At 43.6% G+C, this 21,404-nt stretch overlaps 1 protein-coding gene across 1 annotated transcript in view; it reads right to left on the reverse strand.

Moving 5' to 3' along the window:
- LOC121574252 (teneurin-2-like) overlaps nt 1-15,926 on the reverse strand; it is a 77,116-nt gene extending 61,190 nt beyond the window's left edge. The window contains exon 1 of the mRNA XM_045222697.1: nt 15,652-15,926. Within this exon, the coding sequence (XP_045078632.1) occupies nt 15,652-15,877 (226 nt within the window). The 5' untranslated portion in view covers nt 15,878-15,926. The remainder of the gene's footprint in view (nt 1-15,651) is intronic.
- Between the last annotated feature and the right edge of the window lie 5,478 nt (nt 15,927-21,404).

Raw genomic sequence — 21,404 nt, forward strand, 5'->3', positions numbered from 1 at the left:
ATCTCAAAAAGCCATTTGCATTGCTAGTTATAGCCTACTGTTAGATAGCTAGCTACCATTGAACCTAGTTGTTTAGCTTTAGCTACCTGCAGCTTTATGCATGGTGGCAAGCTATGACAATCAGTTTGTATTGCTAGTATTGTGGGTAGGGATAATGGTTAATTGTTTAGCTACCTAGCTTGCTACATGTCTAAACAAAAGTATCCACTATGCAAGTAACTATTTAGTTGCACCTTCTGTATCTTGTGCATGTGACAAATAAACTTTGACTTTATTTGATATAGTATGTTTACCAGAGACGGTAATGTGAAGAAAAACATGACCTGCACCAAAGTCAGATTAGGATATAGGCTAAGGACTAGATAAAGTGTATTTTTGCTACTACTTTTTGCTTCTACTTTCACCACTTTTAGTCTTCAAATCTTTGGTTGTTCACTACACTATCTTATTCACTCTGTTTAGCACATGGCTTCACATGTGAATCCTTAAAGAGATGGGTGGGGCTAAGGGCCATTTTCTCAAAAGTGAGGTTACAAGTTTATCAACTTTCAAAGCAGAATTACTTTCCTATTGTTCCTCAACTGCAGTGTATGATATACAATTCCTAGCTCTGAGTCTCTACCTTTATGCAATGTAAAAAACACAATTTCAAATTTTGCTACATAAGACCGAATCAAGGTGGTGGGTCACATATGGTCATTCTTATTCACACACACTAAGATGGGAAAAAAAACTATTCAATTAGAATGATAATGGTGATTTCACACAAGTTGTTTGACATGGCATTTTAATTATATTTCTAAACTGAAAAGACTTTAGCTATTTTGCAAACCCTCAAATAGATCTATGGATCTTTGTTTAACCAAAAGAGAATAGAAAGACAGGCGTGCAATACTGATGATGCAGACCAGATGTTTTAACACAAAGTTTCCATTGATTAATGAGGGAGAAAAAGACAAGGTCATTTCCCTAACAAACACAGTTTAGTCATGGCCTGGCATCTCCCTCAGTCCCAGTGTTGGTCCACACACTTTACATATCCACAAACACGCAGGCCTTGTGAGCCAGCAGCCCCTTTCAACAAGGTGCTGAAATAGGAGAGAGGAGGAGGAAAGGTCATTTGTCGAGGAAACTGTTTCTATGGCAACACAGCATTGTTCGCATGCCAGCAGGTACAGCGTGGCAATTCAAGACTGACATCACTTCAATTGTCTCCTTTCAGGCCACTCAAACAGCCTGATTGATGGTCTTATGCATATGCAAATGAGCTGCATGTCCAGGACTGGCAGAGTGTTTGTGGTCTGAAAGAGATAACATGAGTGGGTAAGCTGAGGTGACCAGGCCTGTCAGATCTACCTGCACACGACTGAAACTACAGGGATACGGGCCATGTCCAGTGACAAACAGGATGAAAAACTGATTTGTCTTGGAGCTTTCTCTCCCCCATCCCCACCCTCCTCCGCACAACCCCCCCCCCCTTCCCCAAAAAATATTTTCTATAAGTAAAGCCATCTGAGCTGAGTAGCGCTGATTGAAAAAGCCACCCAGTATTTCCGTGATAAAACCCATTACTTTTCAGAGTGATACAAAGCCCAACCTGTGCCTCATAGTGCAAATCTAAATTCTTGAGAGCCCTAGGCAAGTCTGGACTGTTAATATAAGTAATAATGATGCCAGAGATTTTGTTCCAAAGAAAAATCCCTGCTGAGCTGAAATAGAGGACTCCCAGCCGCTTTCACTGAAACTACTCAATTTCTCAGGTACATGGGAGAACAAACCTTAATGAAAGCTCATAACTGTAATGAAATCGAATATGTTTCTTTCATTTTCTGTCTCAGAGTTCCTCTCTCGCTTCACTGCATTTTCCCTGATTTGAGTAGAAAAAAAGAAAAAGAAAAGTGAAGGTGCAGAAGGGGAGAGAAGTTTGGAGGCATAACTGACATATGGGTTTCACTTATGCCCTAACATCCAGAAGGATTCAGACTTGGCATGCCTGGTTCTAATCAATATCAGAAGAGAAATGCAGCCGCATTTCCTAGGCAAATAGAGCAAATACTTTCTTATTAAACCGTGATCACGGGCATGGCAAATCTTTGATATCTATCAGCTGTACAGTATATGAACATTAATCAAACTGATCTCTCTCATTTATCGCCATACATTGGCATTGATCATCCCCATTTTGTCCTCATTGCTGCGTTTAACATGCTCTCTGATCTCAGTCACTTTGCACAGTGCTTTTCAGACCGATCAGAGTCTGTGGGCCACTGACATATGCAGATCCTGGAATTCCAACCTTATAGATGCCCATTAGGGTCATTTCAGAGTGTCCTATCCTGCTCCTTGCCTGATTGTGGAGCATCTGTCTCTGACTATTTCATTCATGAGATTGCTCAAAAATCTCCGGCCCATGGAGATCTCAGAGTCCTCCATCAATGCATCAGGGTTCCACTCCCACCATCACTAACATATTGCTGTGTTCCCTTTTTATCTTCTCAGATGAGGCAGCAGCTATTAGCTATACTTTGTTCAGAGCACAAGTGGATGAGTATACTCAGTATTTCATGTACACATGAATTGGATGACAAAATCTTGGTTAACACGATGCATTGCTCTCTGGCTTGAACATCAGCATGATCTAAAAGGCCTTCATCTAAACATGAGAATAGACATCTTTTGTTGTTGAGTTGAAGTAGCGACATTTTGTACATTAAGTTCAGACTAACTAAAATGACTGAAAAGATATGAAAAGGTTAAGGGAGAAAGAAAGACCGTAATAGCCTTTACTGGCTTGAAGCTAATTATCTTAGCAACGGGGGCTTAGTTGTGGCGAAGACATTAAGGGCTAATGTATCCCACCTCTTTCACCGGCTGGCTCAATTTCAAAGCCAGGCAAATTTTCAAGGTGTCTGCATCCTTGGAATTCCACATTACAGGCCATTATGTTCTGGAGGGGGGTGAAAAACCAGGGTTCACTCCAGTGCATTATTGTTCATCTTATGCAAAATAAAGAGGGAGCTACTTACGGGATAAGAGTGCCCTGGTGTGGGGTCTAACTGGGACCCAGGAAGCTAATAGGGCCTCTGGAAATGAAAGGATCTGCAACACACTGTGGAGCTGGAATTACACTGCCTCCCTTCCCTTGGATTTAACAATAGCTAATTGCTATTGTTAAAAGTACCACTACTGAGATCCGCTAAAAATACCACTACTGAGATCTGAACCTTCAAAAGCAAACCTTTGCCCAGATTTATGAAATGCAACTAGACCTACAGTACTAGTCAGAGGTTTGGACACGCCTACTCAAGGGTTTTTCTTTATTTTTACTATTTTCTACATTGTAGAATAATAGTGAAGACATCAAAACTATGAAATAACACATATGGAATCATGTAGTAACCAAAAAAAGTGTTAAACAAATCAGAATATATTTTATATTTGACATTCTTCAAATAGCCATCCTTTGCCTTGATGACAGCTTTGCACACTCTTGGCATTCTCTCAACCAGCTTCACCTGGACTACTTTCCAACTGTCTTGAAGGAGTTCCCACATATGCTTAGCACTTGTTGGCTGCTTTTCCTTCACTCTGCCGTCCGACTCATCCCAAACCATCTCATTTGGGTTGAGGTCGGGGGATTGCGGAGGCCAGGTCATCTGATGCAACACTCCATCACTCTCCTTCTTGGTAAAATAGCATTTACACAGCCTGGAGGTGTGTTGGGTCATTGTGCTGTTGAAAAACAAATGATAGTCCCACTAAGCCCAAACCAGATGGGATATAGCGTATTGCTGCAGAATGCTGTCGTAGCCATGCTGGTTAAGTGTTCCTTGAATTCTAAATAAATCACAGACAGTGTCACCAACAAAGCACCCCAACACCATAACACCTCCTCCTCCATGCTTTACGGTGGGAACTACACATGCAGAGATCATCCGTTCACCCACACCGTGTCTCAAAAAGACACGGCGGTTGGAACTAAAAATCTCCAATTTGGACTCTAGACCAAAGGACACATTTCCACCTGTCTAATGTCCATTGCTCATGTGTCTTGGCCCAAACAGCTCTCTTCTTATTATTGGTGTCCTTTAATAGTGGTTTCTTTGCAGCAATTCTGAACCGTTGATGTTGAGATGTGTCTGTCACTTGAACTCTGTGAAGCATTTATTTGGGCTGCAATTTCTGAGGCTGGTAGCTCTAATGAACTTATCCTCTGCAGCAGAGGTAACGCTGGGTCTTCCATTCCTGTGGTGGTCCTCATGAGAGCCAGTTTCATCATAGCGCTTGATGGTTTTTGCGACTGCCAAGAGAATGCCAAGAGTGTGCAAAGCTGTCATCAATGCAAAGGGTGGATATTTGAAGAATCTCAAATACAAACTACATTTTTTTGGTTACTACATGATTCCATATGTGTTATTTCATAGTTTTGATGTCTTCACTATTATTCTACAATGTAAAAAATAGTAAAAATAAAGAAAAACCCTTGAATGAGTAAGTGTGTCCAAGCTTTTGACTGCTAATGTATATACACACCACACTAGGGCTATCCCAGACTAAAGAAAATCTTGGTCGACCCGAAAGTCGTCTTTCGAAAGTCGTCTTTCGACCAATCGATTGGTCAACATTTTTAAATGTGTATTTTTCCATATATAGACACACCCTATGTGTTTTAATAAAATCAACTATATGCATTGAGCTTGTCTGATGCGTTAATCTTACCGTTTGATGAAATAACACACAAATTACTCAAGAAGGAGCCAGAGATCTAGATAACCAGAAGACTAAAACCTTAACCTCACTAGACCATTCTCCTCCATTTCCGGCTGGCTTTCGCAGATTCTGCCATTACTCTCCTGAATTTGCTGGTAATAGGCTACACGAGGAGTTGGCAACCTTTCTCATGTGGAATGCCAATTTTTCTTACCATTTCTACAGATCTGAGTGCCAGTTATGGTTTTCATATGCACATTTTCGTGGAACAGTTTCATTTAATTTATAATAATGTCTTCTTATCTCAAAATCATTGTCATGTGGTTACTCAAAATTCTATCCAAATCTAAATTAAAATTATACAAACCTAAAAAGTAACTTCTATTGTCATTGCCAACTATGTAAAAATAGCCTACATAAAGCCAACAAATAAAAACATTGCAGATAAAAACATTATCAGAAAATATCCTGATAAAAAATATATATCCTATAAATCATATTGGCTATGCATGGCCTGTCTGCAACGAACTTGAAACATTGTATCAACTATTAACTTGGGGTCTGGCCGAAGAAAGCTTGAGATAGCGAACTTGCAACATTGTATAAAATATTCTGGGCACACCGAGTTTCCAGTTCCAGTGAGCTCGGGACAGACACAGCTGTAGACTATTTGTGCAAGGGATAAGAAGCAGTGCTTGACTTGAGCAGGAGCTCACCGGAGCTGAGTACTGACACCTCAAATGTTCTACTGCTTGAGCTCCTTTTCCTCTTAAAGAATATTAGCTCAAAAGTATTGTGGTGCTCCTGCACCTCAATATAAACAGTACCAGCACCCAGATTGAGTACCGGAACCTATTTCAGTCCAAGTAAAGCACTGATAAGAAGTAATCAGGTAGGCTTATTTTATGACGTTTCCACTGGATCAGAGCATGACATTTTTCCCTTTCATGCTGAGTGGTTATTGAAAGGTAGAGAGCTGGAAAGATTTTTCAAATACATTGAGGAACTGTTGTCATTCTCAACAGATTCGTTTGCTTGCTGTTTGAGGTGAAGAAAACATTACCTTGAGAAGTTCCACAGCTCATTAGTGGTGGTGCGTTAAGCCAATCAGAAATACTGTCAGATCCCCAAATGGGCACATTTACAGTGCCTTGCAAAAGTATTCATCCCCCTTGGTGTTTTTCCTATTTCGTTGCATTACAACCTGTAATTTAAATTGATTTTTATTTGGATTTCATGTAATGGACATACACAAAATAGTCGAATTTGGTGAAGTGAAATTAAAAAAATAACTTGTTTAAAAAATTTCTAAAAAATAAATAACGGAAAAGTGGTGAGTGCATATGTATTCAACCCCTTTGCTATGAAGCCCCTAAATAAGATCTGGTGCAACCAATTACCTTCAGAAGTCACATAATTAGTTAAATAAAGTCCACCTGTGTGCAATCAAAGCATCACATGATCTGTCACATGATCTCAGTATATATACACCTGTTCTGAAAGGCCCCAGAGTCTGCAACACCACTAAGCAAGGGGCACCACCAAGCAACCAGCACCATGAAGACCAAGGAGGTCTCCAAACAGGTCAGGGACAAAGTTGTGGAGAAGTAGAGATCAGGGTTGGGTTATAAAAAAATATCCGAAACTTTGAACATCCCACGGAGCACCATTAAATACATTATACAAAAATAGAAAGAATATGGCACCACAACAAACCTGCCAAGAGAGGGCCGCCCACCAAAACTCACGGACCAGGCAAGGAGGGCATTAATCAGAGAGGCAACAAAGAGACCAAAGATAACCCTGAAGGAGCTGCAAAGCTCCACAGCGGAGATTGGAGTATCTTTCCATAGGACCACTTTAAGCCGTAAACTCCACAGAGCTGGACTTTACGGAAGAGTGGCCAGAAAAAAGCCATGCTTAAAGAAAAAAATAAGCAAACACGTTTGGTGTTCGCCAAAAGCCATGTGGGAGACTCCCCAAACATATGGAAGAAGGTACTCTGGCCAGATGAGACTAAAATTGAGCTTTTTGGCCATCAAGGAAAACTCTATGTCTGGCGCAAACCCAACACATCTCATCACCCTGAGAACACCATCCCCACAGTGAAGCATGGTGGTGGCAGCATCATACTGTGGGGATGTTTTTCATTGGCAGGGACTGGGAAACTGGTCAGAATTGAAGGAATGATGGATGGCACTAAATACAGGGAAATTCTTGAAAGAAACCTGTTTCAGTCTTCCAGAGATTTGAGACTGGGACAGAGGTTCACCTTCCAGCAGGACAATGACCCTAAGCATACTGCTAAAGCAACACTCGAGTGGTTTAAGGGGAAACATTTAAATGTCTTGGAATGGCCTAGTCAAAGCCCAGACCTCAATCCAACTGAGAATCTGTGGTATGAGTTAAATATTGTTGTACACCAGCAGAACCCATCCAACTTGAAGGAGCTGGAGCAGTTTTGCCTTGAAGAATGGGCAAAAATCCCAGTGGCTAGATGTGCCAAGCTTATAGAGACATACCCCAAGAGACTTGTAGCTGTAATTGCTGCAAAAGGTGGCTATACAAAGTATTGACTTTGGGTGGGTGAATAGTTACGCACGCTCAAGTTTTCAGTTTTTTTGTCTTATTTCTTGTTTGTTTCACAAAAAAATATATTTTGCATCTTCAAAGTGGTAGGCATGTTGTGTAAATGAAATGATACAAACCCCCCAAAAATCAATTTTAATTCCAGGTTGTAAGGCAACAAAATAGGAAAAATTCCAAGGGGAGTGAATACTCTCGCAAGCCACTGTATATGCCTACATTTCCACTTAGGCCAGGTAGCCTATTGGCCTATATACTTCTATGCGTAATCAGGTGCGCATCCTTACTCAACATTGACAGTAGCGCTTCAAACAAAAGACAATGACTAAATTGAATTGACAAAACTCGTAAATGGAATGAAATACTGTAAACTAAAACTTTTTTCTCACAAGTATAGCATAGGTTGTGCGCTCTGAAAACAATGTGTCCACTCCGAACAGTAAGACTGAAATAATAATATATTTAATGTATTAACAGAAATTACCATAACCAAACAAACATTGTAGATTAATAATTATAGGAATTAATGGGAAATGTACTACTGGTGATATACAGTATGTAATGGGGAAATGATATATACACTAACAATCAAACGCAAACAATTCACACAATTAAGTTATGAAAAACGTATGTGCACAAATTGGCGGGAGAGAGCACATTCTGGAGCGAGAAGTGCATTGTGCATCTGGGCGCTGCATGGTCAATCCAACGTCTGCATTGGCCGTGCAGCATTTACGGTGATACGCCTCTGCAGAAGTCAGGGCCTTCATACTTCTTGCGCTTCGCAGAGCAGTGCAGAGCTGTTGTGAAGGAAGTTGTCAAGGAAGTGAGTTTGTGTTTATACAGGATGTACCGCCCCTACCTACCATCAACCGAGCCCTCTGCATTGCTACAACATTTGGGAGGTGCATGGAGATGCAGTACGGAGCTCGATTTGGTCTCTGCATGCCTCCGAGGCTCAGTAATTGTGTCACACCCTCCATATGGAGCCTCCGACCACATTTTCGTATCAAGCATAAATTGGCTCTTAGTCTAGGCCTCCGCAATGGATTAATTCACTGAGATGGGCGCATATATATATATATATATATATATATATATATATATATATATATATATATATATATATATATATATTTTGCTACTGCTCAACTAAAAACAACTTGGTCGACCAAAAGCCTATCGACCAAACAATCGACCAGTTGACTAATTGGGGTCAGCCCTACACCGTACACCTCTATACCACTGGTGTACCACTGAGGCTAGCTCAAAGCGGAGATCTGGAGGAGGACAGGACAATTCTTATCCTTGTTCTAAATCCTGGATGGGGTTGGAGACAACACCACACTACAAGGCTAGTGGAGCCAGGATGGGAGGAAGGGGAGGACGTAACGACCCATGGCTGCAGTGTCCTGAGGCCAAGTCCTCTGTTGACGCTGTACTTCAACAGATAACCATATCACTGAAGCATGGCCATAAGTTAGGCAGAAGCAGCCAGAGAGGGTTGCTCAGAGGAAGAGGCCTTGGTAATACTGTGGAGACACAGGCTGGCCTGCTCAGTCATACTGGCCTTCCTAGTTATTCTGGCATGCTCAGTCACAAAGCTACATGGAAACTTAAATGCACCAGTGGCGACCCGTCATTCAGGGCAGGTGGGTGTCACATATCAGTTTGCAAACAATGTAAAAAAAAGAATAATTTAGTTAATAAAGCTGCATATAAACATGGTCTCTTTTATGCTTTGAGTAAGGCAGCTCCAAAATGCAGGTGTTTCGGCCTAGCTCAGTGCTTTCTGTGGTGGAGGGTCAGCCAGCGGAAAATACGGAGCGTAGGGGTTGGTAATGTTCTCTAGTTGCGCCATGATTGGCTCAGTGTTCTGTCATTAAATGGGGACACTACGTCACCGCAAAATCTACAGGGAGAGCTAGAAAGTTAAAGCCCCTTGGGTGATGCAATAGATTTACATTATAAGTGCCCATCCAAGCCTCCCGAGTGGCGCAGTGGTCTAAGGCACTGCATTGCAGTGCTAGAGGCGTCACTACAGATCCGGGTTCGATCCCGGGAGACCCAAGAGGCGGCGCACAATTGGCCCAGCGTCGTCCGGGCTTGGGGAGGGTTTGACCAGCCGGGATGTCCTTGTCCCATCGTGCTCTAGCGACTCCTGGGGCGGGCCAGGCGCATGCACGCTGACACAGTCGCCAGTTGGACGGTGTTTCCTCTGACACATTGCTGCTGCTGACTTCCGGGTTAAGCGAGCAGTTTGGCAGGGTCGTGTTTCGGAGGACGCATGGCTCTCCACTTTCGCCTCTCCCGAGTCCGTACGGGAGTTGCAGCGATGGGACAAGACTGCAACTACCAATTGGTTATCACGAACTTGGGGAGAAAAAGGGGTAAAAAATACCACAAAAAAAGATGTGCCCATCCAAGAAGGCACAAGGTCATTGGCCACAGATAAAATTACATCAAATCACATTATAATTACCTTAGCTTTGATTGGACTGATCATGTCACCATTATACTTTCAAAATCTTAGCTAGCAAGATGAATCAAGTCGACAATCTACTGGCATTTACTAAATGTTCAGATATAAATGTAATGTGTAGATCAAATATGATTGTCAGATAGATTGGAATAGTATAGGTGATTGTGTGTGCTCTATTCATTTTATTTCTATATTCAACATGCCGTTCCAGATACAGCCCTGCCATTAGTTGAAGTCAGCCAATCCAATAGTTTCAGAAAAGTAGTTGCTTTCTCAGATTTGTATTCAAATTGTTAAATAAATGGTGTCGATTGAGGTGACTTACAATCTGTGCATTAGAGCAGAGAGTATATTGTGACGCAACTAATGGAATTAACAAACTAGCGCCGCACAGCCTCTGAGGGCTACAGTAGTAAAACCAAACTGTGCCCTCTCACACTAAGCCCTCGCACTGACCTACAAATGTCATCTCACCATCTCATCCCCTGCTAATGCTGTGTGCTCCTATTACTATGAGCATTGAAATTAATCAACGGGCAGCCAATCTCGTTATCAGTCCACATACTCTAGGCCCACTGCACCTACACAATGCACACAAAACAGCCTTTGAGGTGAATATACAGGCAGAGAGAAACCCACTGAAAGACAGGAACAAATAGACAGCCCTGTATGTCTCCTGCTGTTTCTTCAGATCACAGTGGCATGGCCATGATCTGGTATTCTGGGAAACCTGTCCTGGCGCGCCGCACCACTCGCCATCTCCTCACACTCATGTTGTTTGGCCCCAGACCCAATCCTCCTCTTGCTAAAGGCTCATTCATATTCCAGTAGTCTCTCCCAGACAAAGACAGCACACCAGCAGCCACAAACCCATCAATATTACATCCCAATCTTAGTCTGCGCAGCCCGCACACACAGCTCCTTAAGCCAAAGGACAAACGCTCCCCTTGACAATGGAAATGATCTATCATCTCTGTTTATGACAACTCGTCTACAAGCAGTCGCACACGTCACTATGGATTCACACAATGGTAATGGCTGTATCTTCCGCCCGTTCTCTCTCAAGTCTGTCCCAGCTCTATTTCTGTATCAAGATTATATTTTGTTGTCTACATCCCTCAATATTGCAATCTACCATAACCAAAGAATCAATACTGTACATACTATGTCTATTTAGGCCTGTATTTATGGCTTTTAACATAAGGCTTTATTCTGACATGTTTAAATTATGTTCAGGATTCTACTGGAACATGAAGGGCACATGCACACACAAAGATTAAGGCCCAGAACAAATAATGTGGGCAAATGAGAACAAACGACATTGGCGCTGTGTTTGGGGTAGAGCCGTGTTTGGTAATGGTTGAACCGGGGAGCAGAAGTGCATGACATCAGATGTTGCGTGGAGCCAAACTGCTCTTAATGGAGAGGTTGGCTCGGCTCTCCGCGGCTGAGACGGCGTGCATTCTCATCAGCCCAGGGTCATTACGAGCCTACCCTGCTCTACCTGATATCCCCCACCATATGGCTGTGGCTGACACAGGCCCACACACACACATCTGAACCCTGACTGCAGTGTTGAAGCTGTACACACGGACAGTTTTATGTCCTCATTTATCTCGGTGACTAATGACACATCACCTGCCAGGGAATAGGAGAATAGAGGGAACAGAAGGTGGAGGGTGAGAACAAGCACGTGTCCCTTTTGCAAGAAATTGGATCAGATGGTAGCAGAAACTTCACGAAGTCCATCTCAAGCAGTTGTGTTAAAGTTCTGGTGCATTCTGTCTCTTTTCTGTCTTCCGCGCTCTCTCTCTCTCTCTCTCTTGCCCTCAATTCTCATATTCGTCAGGTGACACCTGCTCTCCATGGTAAAGTCTATCCATGGAGGAAAGTGCTGTGTGATGTTTGAGTGAGAGTGAGGTGAGGACAAGGTGAGCCATAGCTCTGGGTGAGGTAGGCATACTGTTTAGTATCCTCAGTAGGTTTTTCCAGAGCTGCATATTCAACCCAGACACTCCTTCCTGCATGACATCTGTCTTTGTTCTTCCGTTGATATCTACCTGAGCTCATCTCCCAGGGCACACTGAACAATGCTATAGAGAGAGAGAGTAATGCAGTTCTGTGTGAGGCCTTAGCAGTTAATTCCACAGCAAACCCATCTCAGAACCACAGGCAACCGCTTAGAATGTGTCACTATAACTACAAAGTGAAAACGTCAAATAAAAATGTCATAATAAAACCTGCACCCATTGAATTACTGTACTGTGTAAGGCAATAGCATAACCTAGGTCATACAATGGTAGTGAACTCAGTACAAGTCACAATACATCTTTCATGTTAAAGATTAATAACAAATAGAGATAGAACTTCTATGTAGCACCTGGAAGTGTCTGCCTTCTGCTTTGAACGGCAATTCCCTACCACAGGAAAGGTTTCTGAAATGACCAGATTTACATTAGTTAGTGCTACTTATTTATAACAAAATCCATCTAAAGGAAGCAGTGTGTATGCCACGGAGTCTGTCTGTCATGAGAGGGCTGAAAACGACCACCATACGTAAAATGTATGCACTATTGACTTTACGTCACTTTGGATAAAAGCGTCTGCTAAACGGCATATACTGTATACAATTGATTATTTCCACAAACAATACTGAACGATTACAGACAAGTGTTAGGACACCGCTATGCGACTGACTGTCTTTGATTGGGGAATGACCTTTGTTATCCATTTGACTAAAGTAGAATGATATTCAAATGTTTCCTTCATTTTAAACAAGGTTTAGATATGAATTCCCATGACTTTGACCAACAGGGTTTGTCTATGCTATGTTTCAATGACTTTCTAGATGTAAACTTTGTCGGTGCAGGGAGCCAGCAGCATTCCATTCTATTAGGAATTCCTCCCCGCTGAGTGTCCGGGCCAGGAGCAGCCCAGCCTGTGAATGATGTAGCTTATCTCTCCTCCCAGACACTAATACGCCTGGCCACCATCTGACTGTGTGTTTTCATGAGCCCAACAGAGATGTGTTTGATCAAATTAATCAACGTGAGAGCTACAGCATTGTGCATACAATAACGTTTTGTAGACAAATACATTGTAGGAGCGGGCCCAACCTGTCACTCATCACGGTTTCATCCTCAAATTAATATTGATGGGCTTTAGTCTGGATCCAAACTAAGCAGCACATCTGTCACCCCGTTTTTAATTGACAAACTGACAGGAATGTTAAAAGCCTTTTTTGCAATTGTTTTCGCATGGATTTAGTATCCTGTGAAATTGAATGAGAAAGGGTGCAGTTAGCTACTGAATATTCTGAGAGAGTTAAGGGTCATTGCTTGTCCAACCCCGTGAAGGAAGAATGAATAATCCACACTCTGTGGACCAGGAAAGTGAGATTGGAGAGGCGCTTTTTACTGAAAATAACCAAAAACTCCCCTTAATCTCTTCCATTTTCCATAGAAAACAACATCCTTGTGTAGAGTGAAATCCTATAGCGCCACAGATGACCAGGTGAGTCTGGGGTTTGGAGAGCGTGACGTGCAGGTGATTGGAAAGAGAGACGTATAGGCTTGGGTGGTATACTGTATACCAGGGTATTTTGAAATACAGACGGTATGATTTTCAAAACCGTCCCCCAAAAACTGTATTGGTTTGAGGTAGGGATGGGCATGAGTACTCGAGTACTCGAACGGATGTCAAAGCTCGATCTTTAACAGATTTTAATTTTTTCAAATACTTTAAAACTATTTGGTGTAATGTGCTTTGTGGCTGCCCGAACGGGCAAGTGACATTTTGTCTTGAAGACAACGTTAATTTGCTTTGACTCTAGTGTTCAATTTGTACATGTGCATTTGCGAGGCACAACAAAAAAGACCCCAAGCCAAGCATCACACTGTTCTTCTCCCTAAATTCCCTTTCCGCTCCATGTCTCATTCAATCAATTGCGTTCCGACCACTCCCTCCACACACGCATGCTGAGTGCACACACAAGCTCCCGTTAGGCCTACAGAATTAAATTCCTATAAAAACGTATCTATCTGATGGGATACACAAGCTACATTCCTTGCCAAATGACGAGAGTTTTATCCCAAATGTAAAATGGACTTCTTGATTGTAGTAGAAAAATATGTGTTCCAACAATGAGCTGCAGTTTTGGAATAATTGCATCCTATCTATTTTCTGCTTAAGCTACTTTGCGAACTGCTAGTGCCATTTAGAATTGGTTAGCCTCGGCTATAACCCCCTAAACATAGACAGGTTCCACACTGAAAATATGCAAAAACATTAGTTTGATAAAGACAAAGAGCGTATTTTCATCAGAATCATTAAGCATAATATGGTAATATGGTAATGGCAATGAATAACAGCCATGACATCTGTTTGGTGAGTAGGCATATTACACCAAACAGATGTCATGGCTGTAATTCATTACCATGCCATGTTCAATGTGGAATTGTTCATCCATTTTGAAAATTTCAAAGAACAGATCAAACTAAATCGAACGTCTGTATATCGAAAATAACACTGATTTTGGTTTGTAACCCTGAATTTTTTTTCTTTCAACTCGCTAAATCGAGCCCTGTTTCAAAAAATCTATTTTTGAGAATAACTGTTCCAGCCATGAGATGCACATCACTCTGCACTAGCAACGTTTTTCATTTGGAAAACTATTCTGTTGTATTTCATTCTATTATATTACATCATGTTTTTTTAAACTATAAAATAGGTGTGTCTTGACTGTGATAAGGGTTCTGGAAATAAGAGTGTCTTGTCTGCTAAATTACCAAAACAAGGCTATGCCATTGCACAGCCAAGCAAGCGCCACTGCTGTGGTTACTACCTTTTTGAAGATTGTGTTCCACAATATAATATAACCAGTTGATATTACGGTTTCAATAAATGAATCTTAAATGGCACTTTCTTTTTTATTGACTGAATATATATATATGGGGCAATTTAGCAATTAGGATTTGTTATCTGTAATGGTTATGATAAATTAGGCATTGTTGCGATCTGTTGACATATAGATAAATGCACACATATTTTTTTCCAGTGTGGACCTTGTTGTGCTTTTTATTTTTCATTCGAGTACTCTAAAAAAAATCATGCGAGTACTCGAACAGTAAAAAAATGTCATATGCCCATCCACTGATTAGAAATATACGTCACCTCTCTAAGATGTGCCAAAATAAATTATCCAGCTCAGGGCTCCAGCTATGTATTTGGTTTGCTAACTCGCTAGCTAAGTGGCTAGCTTGCAAGAGCAAGCTTCTTGGTTACAGCAGAGACAATCAATCCCTTCCTGGATCAAGATCCCTGCTGCCTACATTTGTTTTGTGCGTCCCTTGTGTGCACTGCCGGTAATACTGTATACCTGGTATGGTATAGGAATGGTATGAAGTAGAGCTGGGACGATAAACCAAAAATTATTGACACCGACCACTTATCGCAGGCATTTTACTGATATCGTTCATTACGATAAGTAGTACATGAAATGAAATAAGTGTGCAAATATGGGTGATTGTTAATGGGACAATTGATGGCTACAACCATCAAACTAGTAGTAGTAGTTTAAAGGATCATTTAAAAAACTGTGGCGCACATTGTTATAAACTTATCGTTCTGTTTATCGTCATCGCATTAATTCAGGCAATTTCTTGTGATATGGATTGTTGTCCATATTGCCCAGCTCTAGTATGAAGGTATGACCCACATCATGACAGAGACCGTGGGAGGTTATCTTTAGTAAAACATGATCAAGACGCTGCGGACAGGACTAAAATGAAGACTGTGAAATCTTGTGAAACTAAGAGAATGTATTGAAAAACATCCCTGGTCAGTGGAGACAGAGACAGAAACGTAGAGTTCACCTTGGCGGACGTACTCCTCGTGTTCGTGATGCACCAGCTCTGCCACACAGCCCCCGTAGCGTAGGCGCGTGCCGTGGTCGTAGGCCTTGAGCGTCTCGCTGGAGCTGTAGGACTTCTGGGTGGCCACGCGGCACTCCTCGGGCTCCAGGGACTCCGTTGCATGGTGGAAGTCCTTCCTGCAGCGGCCCCGGGTCAGGGAGCGGTGCCGGCGCTCCTTTGTGTCCATCTTCACGGCGACCGGCACTAATGCTCCGAGGGGTTTGGCTTAGGTTGATGCGCTCACCTGTTAGGGGCAACAGTGAGGGAGAGGGGGAGAGAGAGAGAGAGAGAGAGAGAGAGAGAGAGAGAGCAGAGCTGGCATGAAAACTGACACATCAAAGTAACATGTTCACTTCCTAGAATACTAAGACCATGCTGAACTGGACTGCAAGACAGAGTCAAAAGAACTGGACTGAAAACGATGCTTGTTCAAATCTTGTGTTGGACCACCATACAGTGTTGTCGTAGGTAAGGTACTTAACTTTAGTATCTATCAATGACATGTAGTCCGTTACGCTGCCTGTGAGAGTCATGCTCTTTCAGAAGAAATTGAAAGAAATATACCAAACAAGCATTTAACAATGCATGTCTATTTCGGAGACGTCATGTCAACACAGAATGGGAGCACCAGGGGGATTGGTGGAGTTGTCCCATTCCAAATCTCCTGCTGAGGTTAAAGAGATACACTCATCAACACAATCAACACCTGACTGACTACACTGTCAAAACACAGTCAGGACACACTCTCCCACTCATACAGTGAGCAGGCAGTCTCTGCTGGAGGGATGAGGACTGGGGAGCTTCACGATGTCTCAGGCTCATTATCACTTTGTGAGCTAGTTCTGTCTCCCCCAATGAGGCGAGAGAGAAGGAGAATCATAGCTAGCAGACTCTGCTGGAGGGAGGAGGCCTCCGTCCAGACGCTCAGTGACACCAGCCCACTCTGCATCTGTCTGTGAGGCTGAGGCTGTGCTACACCAGCCAGGCACAGCCAAGGCCTCACAACCATCATCACCACCACCCCCCCACCAGCAGTAGCTGAGAAGCAGGAAACTATGGCGTCAAAGAGCAGGTAGTATAATGCATCTCCCTTTGAATATTAGACCTCCGTATAGAACAAAACAGTAACATTCATTTTGTTATCCATCTTAACAATGTTCACACAGCAACAGATTCAGATGAACTGCACAAAAGAATAGTACAACAATTACTATTATTTGAAGCTCACAAGCATAACCTCACAGGCATAAAACGTGGAAAGATTCTTATTACACATGTCCTTGTTCCACTTCAACAACCGATAAGCCGCATATGAAAGAACACTTTACTTCTCTCTTTTAACATTTTGCAGTTTCAAAATGTTTACAGGAAACAAGGAAAAATATATTGATAATAGCTTGCATAGGAAGCTTTTGAACATTTCCTCTTTATTCCACTGACTGGGCTTGTAGCTGAGGGCAGATCAATACTTTTAATAAGGTTTTATTTGAAGTGTTTCCATATCAAGAGGAATCTCCACTCTGGGCATTGATTACCAGCAGTATTTACACACACAAAGGCCTCATCATGGTAAGTGGTAAACGCTGACACTCATCTGGACTGACAATATTAACCCACTCAACAATAGACAAGAAGTGAGTCATGATGAAACATACAGGACAGTTTCTCTTATGTAGATCTCTCTCATGTACTATGGCTCCGGCTAACCTTGCTTGTGGTCACAGGTTACCCACATGAAAAAATATTACAGTTTACTATATAATACTACAGTACCTACTATAGAATTGTGTAGTAAACTGTAGTATACTGTAGAATACTATACTACACACTGTAGTATCCCCATTCATGTGTTTTACTTACTATAGAATGTTGTAGTATACTGTAGAATACTATAGTAAATACTACAGTAATGTCCGCAAAAACACTACAGTCTGCAAAAACAATACTTTTTTTTTGTATTATAGGGGAACAATGAAAAAAAGCAGTGAAACTGGCTTCGAGGTCCAGAGTTGAGTTTGAGGGTACTATAGTATACAGTGAATTCGGAAAGTATTCAGACCCCTTGAGTTTTTCCACATTTTGTTACGTTAAAGCCTTATTCTAAAATTAATTAAATTGTTTTTTCCCCCTCATCAATCTACACACAATACCCCAAAATGACAAAGCAAAAACAGGTTATAGAATAAAAAACTGAAATATCACACTTACATAAGTATTCAGACCCTTTACTCAGTACTGTTGAAGCACCGTTGGCAGCGATTTCAACCTCGAGTCTTCTTGGGTATGACGCTACAAGCTTGGCACACCTGTATTTGGGGAGTTTCTCACATTCTTCTCTGCAGATCCTCTCAAGCTCTGTCAGGTTGGATGGGGAGCGTCGCTGCACAGCTTTTTTCAGGTCACTCCAGAGATGTTCGATAGGGTTCAAGTCCGGCCTCTGGCTGGGCCACTCAAGGACATTCAGAGACTTGTCCCGAAGCCACTCCTGAGTTGTCTGGGCTGTGTGCTTAGGGTCGTTGTCCTGTTGGAAGGTGAACCTTCGCCCAACTCTGAGGTCCTGAGCACTTTGGAGCAGGTTTTCATCAATGATCTCACTGTACTTTGCTCCGTTCATCTTTCCCTCGATCCTGAATAGTCTCCCAGTCCCTGCCACTGAAAAACATCCCCACAGCATGATGCTGCCACTACCATGCTTCACCATAGGGATGGTGCCAGGTTTCCTCCAGACGTGAAGTTTGGCACTCAGGCCAAAGAGTTCAGTCTTGGTTTCATCAGACCAGATAATCTTGTTTCTCATGGTCTGAGAGTCTTTAGGTGCTGTGACGTCACGAGAGGCTACACAGCTTTCAGCGGGATTGCTCAAGTAGTGCAAGGAGACAAGGTTCAAACAAAACAAGGATTTTATTATAGGTCTTGGGAAATTAACGAAAATATAACAAAATTCTGTTCTCTTGTGGCTCTTTAAGGGTTAACAGTTCAGGGATGTCTCTTCCACATCCAAAATCATAATTCTCACTCGCTCAGATAACTTTTCCCCAGCCTTACTGTAGTCCACGTTGCAGCTAGTGGCCAACCCAGCAAAAAAGTCCTTCCAAATGTCTCTCACGTATTTCCACAGGTGCATATATCCAAAGGTGAGTATTTCCCAAAGGTAAGTATCTCCAAATCCTTATATTCCTCATGGAAGTGGACGTGCAGCACTCTTGTCCTCCAGAGAGCCCAGGTTGGAGACTGTGTCTCTTCACCCCCCACACACTCCCTCAGTGTCTCTTCCCTTCCCAAACCTTCAGCTCATCAGCTCCTCATTTGTTTCAGCTGCGTGGGAAGATTGGCCAGAGGGGTGGAGTTCCCGACCATACCAGCAGATGGAGCCATAGCTGTCTGGGTTTGCAGCCACCTCAGGGGGATGTAACGTCCCTCCAGGACACAGCCTCTCGTGACATCACACATCCCCCTCCTCGGGACCGACGTCCTCGTCGGGTAAAGGCAGCGAAGAAGGCATCACGCCGGGAGAGGGCGTCCGCATTGCCGTGGTGCTTGCCAGCCTGCTCTCTCTTCAACTCCTCCACCTCTAGGACCAGGGACTCAGCCTCCTGTTGTCTCTCCTTGAGTTTCTTACTGAACGCATCAGCCTTGGTTTTAGCAGAGTTTAGCTTCTGTTGAGCAGCTTTCAGTTCCTTCTCTCTCTCTGCCTCCGCATTCTTCATCTTGTTCTCCAACACCTTGTACTTCTCCTCTGCCTTCTTCTGGACCTCCTTACTACTGCGCAGGGTCTCCTCACACTCCTCGATGGTCCTGCGCAGCCTCTCCAGCTCCTCCTGTTGCTTATGGAAGGAGCTCTGTTGGAGTTTAGCCTGGAGGATATCTAACTCTTCTGTCTTCATGTCTAACTGTTGCTTTAACAAACGATACCTCTCAGCGGTCCCCTTCAGACCAGACAGTTCTTTGTCCAGATTCTGTAGCTCCGTCTCTGTGTCGGTCTGGGCACCTGCCATCCCTATCAGAGCCCGGGCGGGAGTGAGTAATTCGGAGGATTGCACCCGGAGCCTTCCCAGCATGAGTCTTGCCTCTCCGTTTCCGAGGTACTCGGGTTATCCTCTCCTGAGACTCTCTCCAGAGTGGGTAAAAGGCTGGGCAGTCTCGTCCAATTAGGACAGGGACGGGGAGGGAATCAACCACCCCCGCCGTCGTGTGTATGGTTCCCCGTGTGCTGGTCATTGTAAGTTCAGTAATGGGGTATTCTCTGGTGTCCCCATGGACACAGGAAACTGGGAGGACTTTCCCGGGGTCAGACACGTTGGGCCCACCAAATCCTTACGCACCAGGGTGGCCCGGCTACCAGAATCCAGTAAGGCCTCCACATCATGGTGATTCACAGTTACCGGGCAGGTGGGGGGTCGATCTGGGCCGCCATCTACGACTCCCAAGAGCGAGGCAAAACGGTGTGTGGGTGCTGAGCTGGAGGACTCCGCAGTGGGCATAGGTTCATCGGCTGGTTTCCCACACTGCCAGAAGATATGTCCCATCTCCCCACCCCGGTAACACTGTCGAGTTTCCCCCTCCTGGTGTACTCTTCTTGGACCCGCCTGGTTTCTGGCTCCCCCTGGAGCCGGGATAAGTCCTGACGTGGCTGGGTTCGAGACCTTGGGGTCCTTTGGACGGGTTCTTCCCATTTGTGGTGGGGCCGCCCTCCTGCGGTCTTTTCGGGAAGCATTCAGCATCTCCGCTGTGGCCTGGTACTTTTCCACAGCTTCCACGGTCAGATCAGCCGTGGTCAAGGCCTGTTGACTGATGAACCGTTTTGCCTCATAAGGCAGGGCGCGTAGGTAACGATCCACCACAACGGCCTCCACCACCGCCGCTGCTGTATTCCTCTGCGGATCCAGCCATTTCCTTGCGATTCGGACAAGTTCATGCATCTGCGCCCGAGGAGGTTGGTCTGGTTGGAAGGTCCAGCTGTGAAAGCGCTGGGCCATACCAAACTTTGTGAGTCCATATCTGCTGAGGATCTCAGACTTCAGGGCATCATAGTCAGTAACCTGGTCAGGGCCCAGGTCCCGGACAGCATTCAGCGATTCCCCGGTTAGAAAGGGGGCTAACAGACCAACCCACTGTTGCTTGGGCCAGGCTTCCCTAGTGGCCGTGGCCTCAAATGCATGCAGGTATGCCTCAATGTCATCGGTAGCTCCCATCTTAGATATAAAGTCACTTGCCTTTATTGGGCGGGTATTTTGGACAACCCTCTGTCTCTGCAACTGCAATTCCTCTGCCTTCAGAAGGTTGGCTTTCTTTTGCTCCTCCAAGAGAGCCACGTTTGCTTGCATCTGGGCTTGCTGGCCAGCAACAAGGGCTTTCAATATGTCCTCCATTTCAGTCGGGCGGGGAGCCTACGGCCAACTTGGAAAACTGGGTGATCAAACCTTCGGTATCCTCCTCTGACATGCACTATTAACGCTTGAGCGTGCCCGTATTCTCCACCATCTGTGACGTCACGAGAGGCTACACAGCTTTCAGCGGGATTGCTCAAGTAGTGCAAGGAGACAAGGTTCAAACAAAACAAGGATTTTATTATAGGTCTTGGGAAATTAACGAAAATATAACAAAATTCTGTTCTCTTGTGGCTCTTTAAGGGTTAACAGTTCAGGGATGTCTCTTCCACATCCAAAATCATAATTCTCACTCGCTCAGATAACTTTTCCCCAGCCTTACTGTAG

Source organism: Coregonus clupeaformis, chromosome 9, assembly GCF_020615455.1.
Source record: "Coregonus clupeaformis isolate EN_2021a chromosome 9, ASM2061545v1, whole genome shotgun sequence".
NCBI lineage: Eukaryota > Metazoa > Chordata > Actinopteri > Salmoniformes > Salmonidae > Coregonus > Coregonus clupeaformis.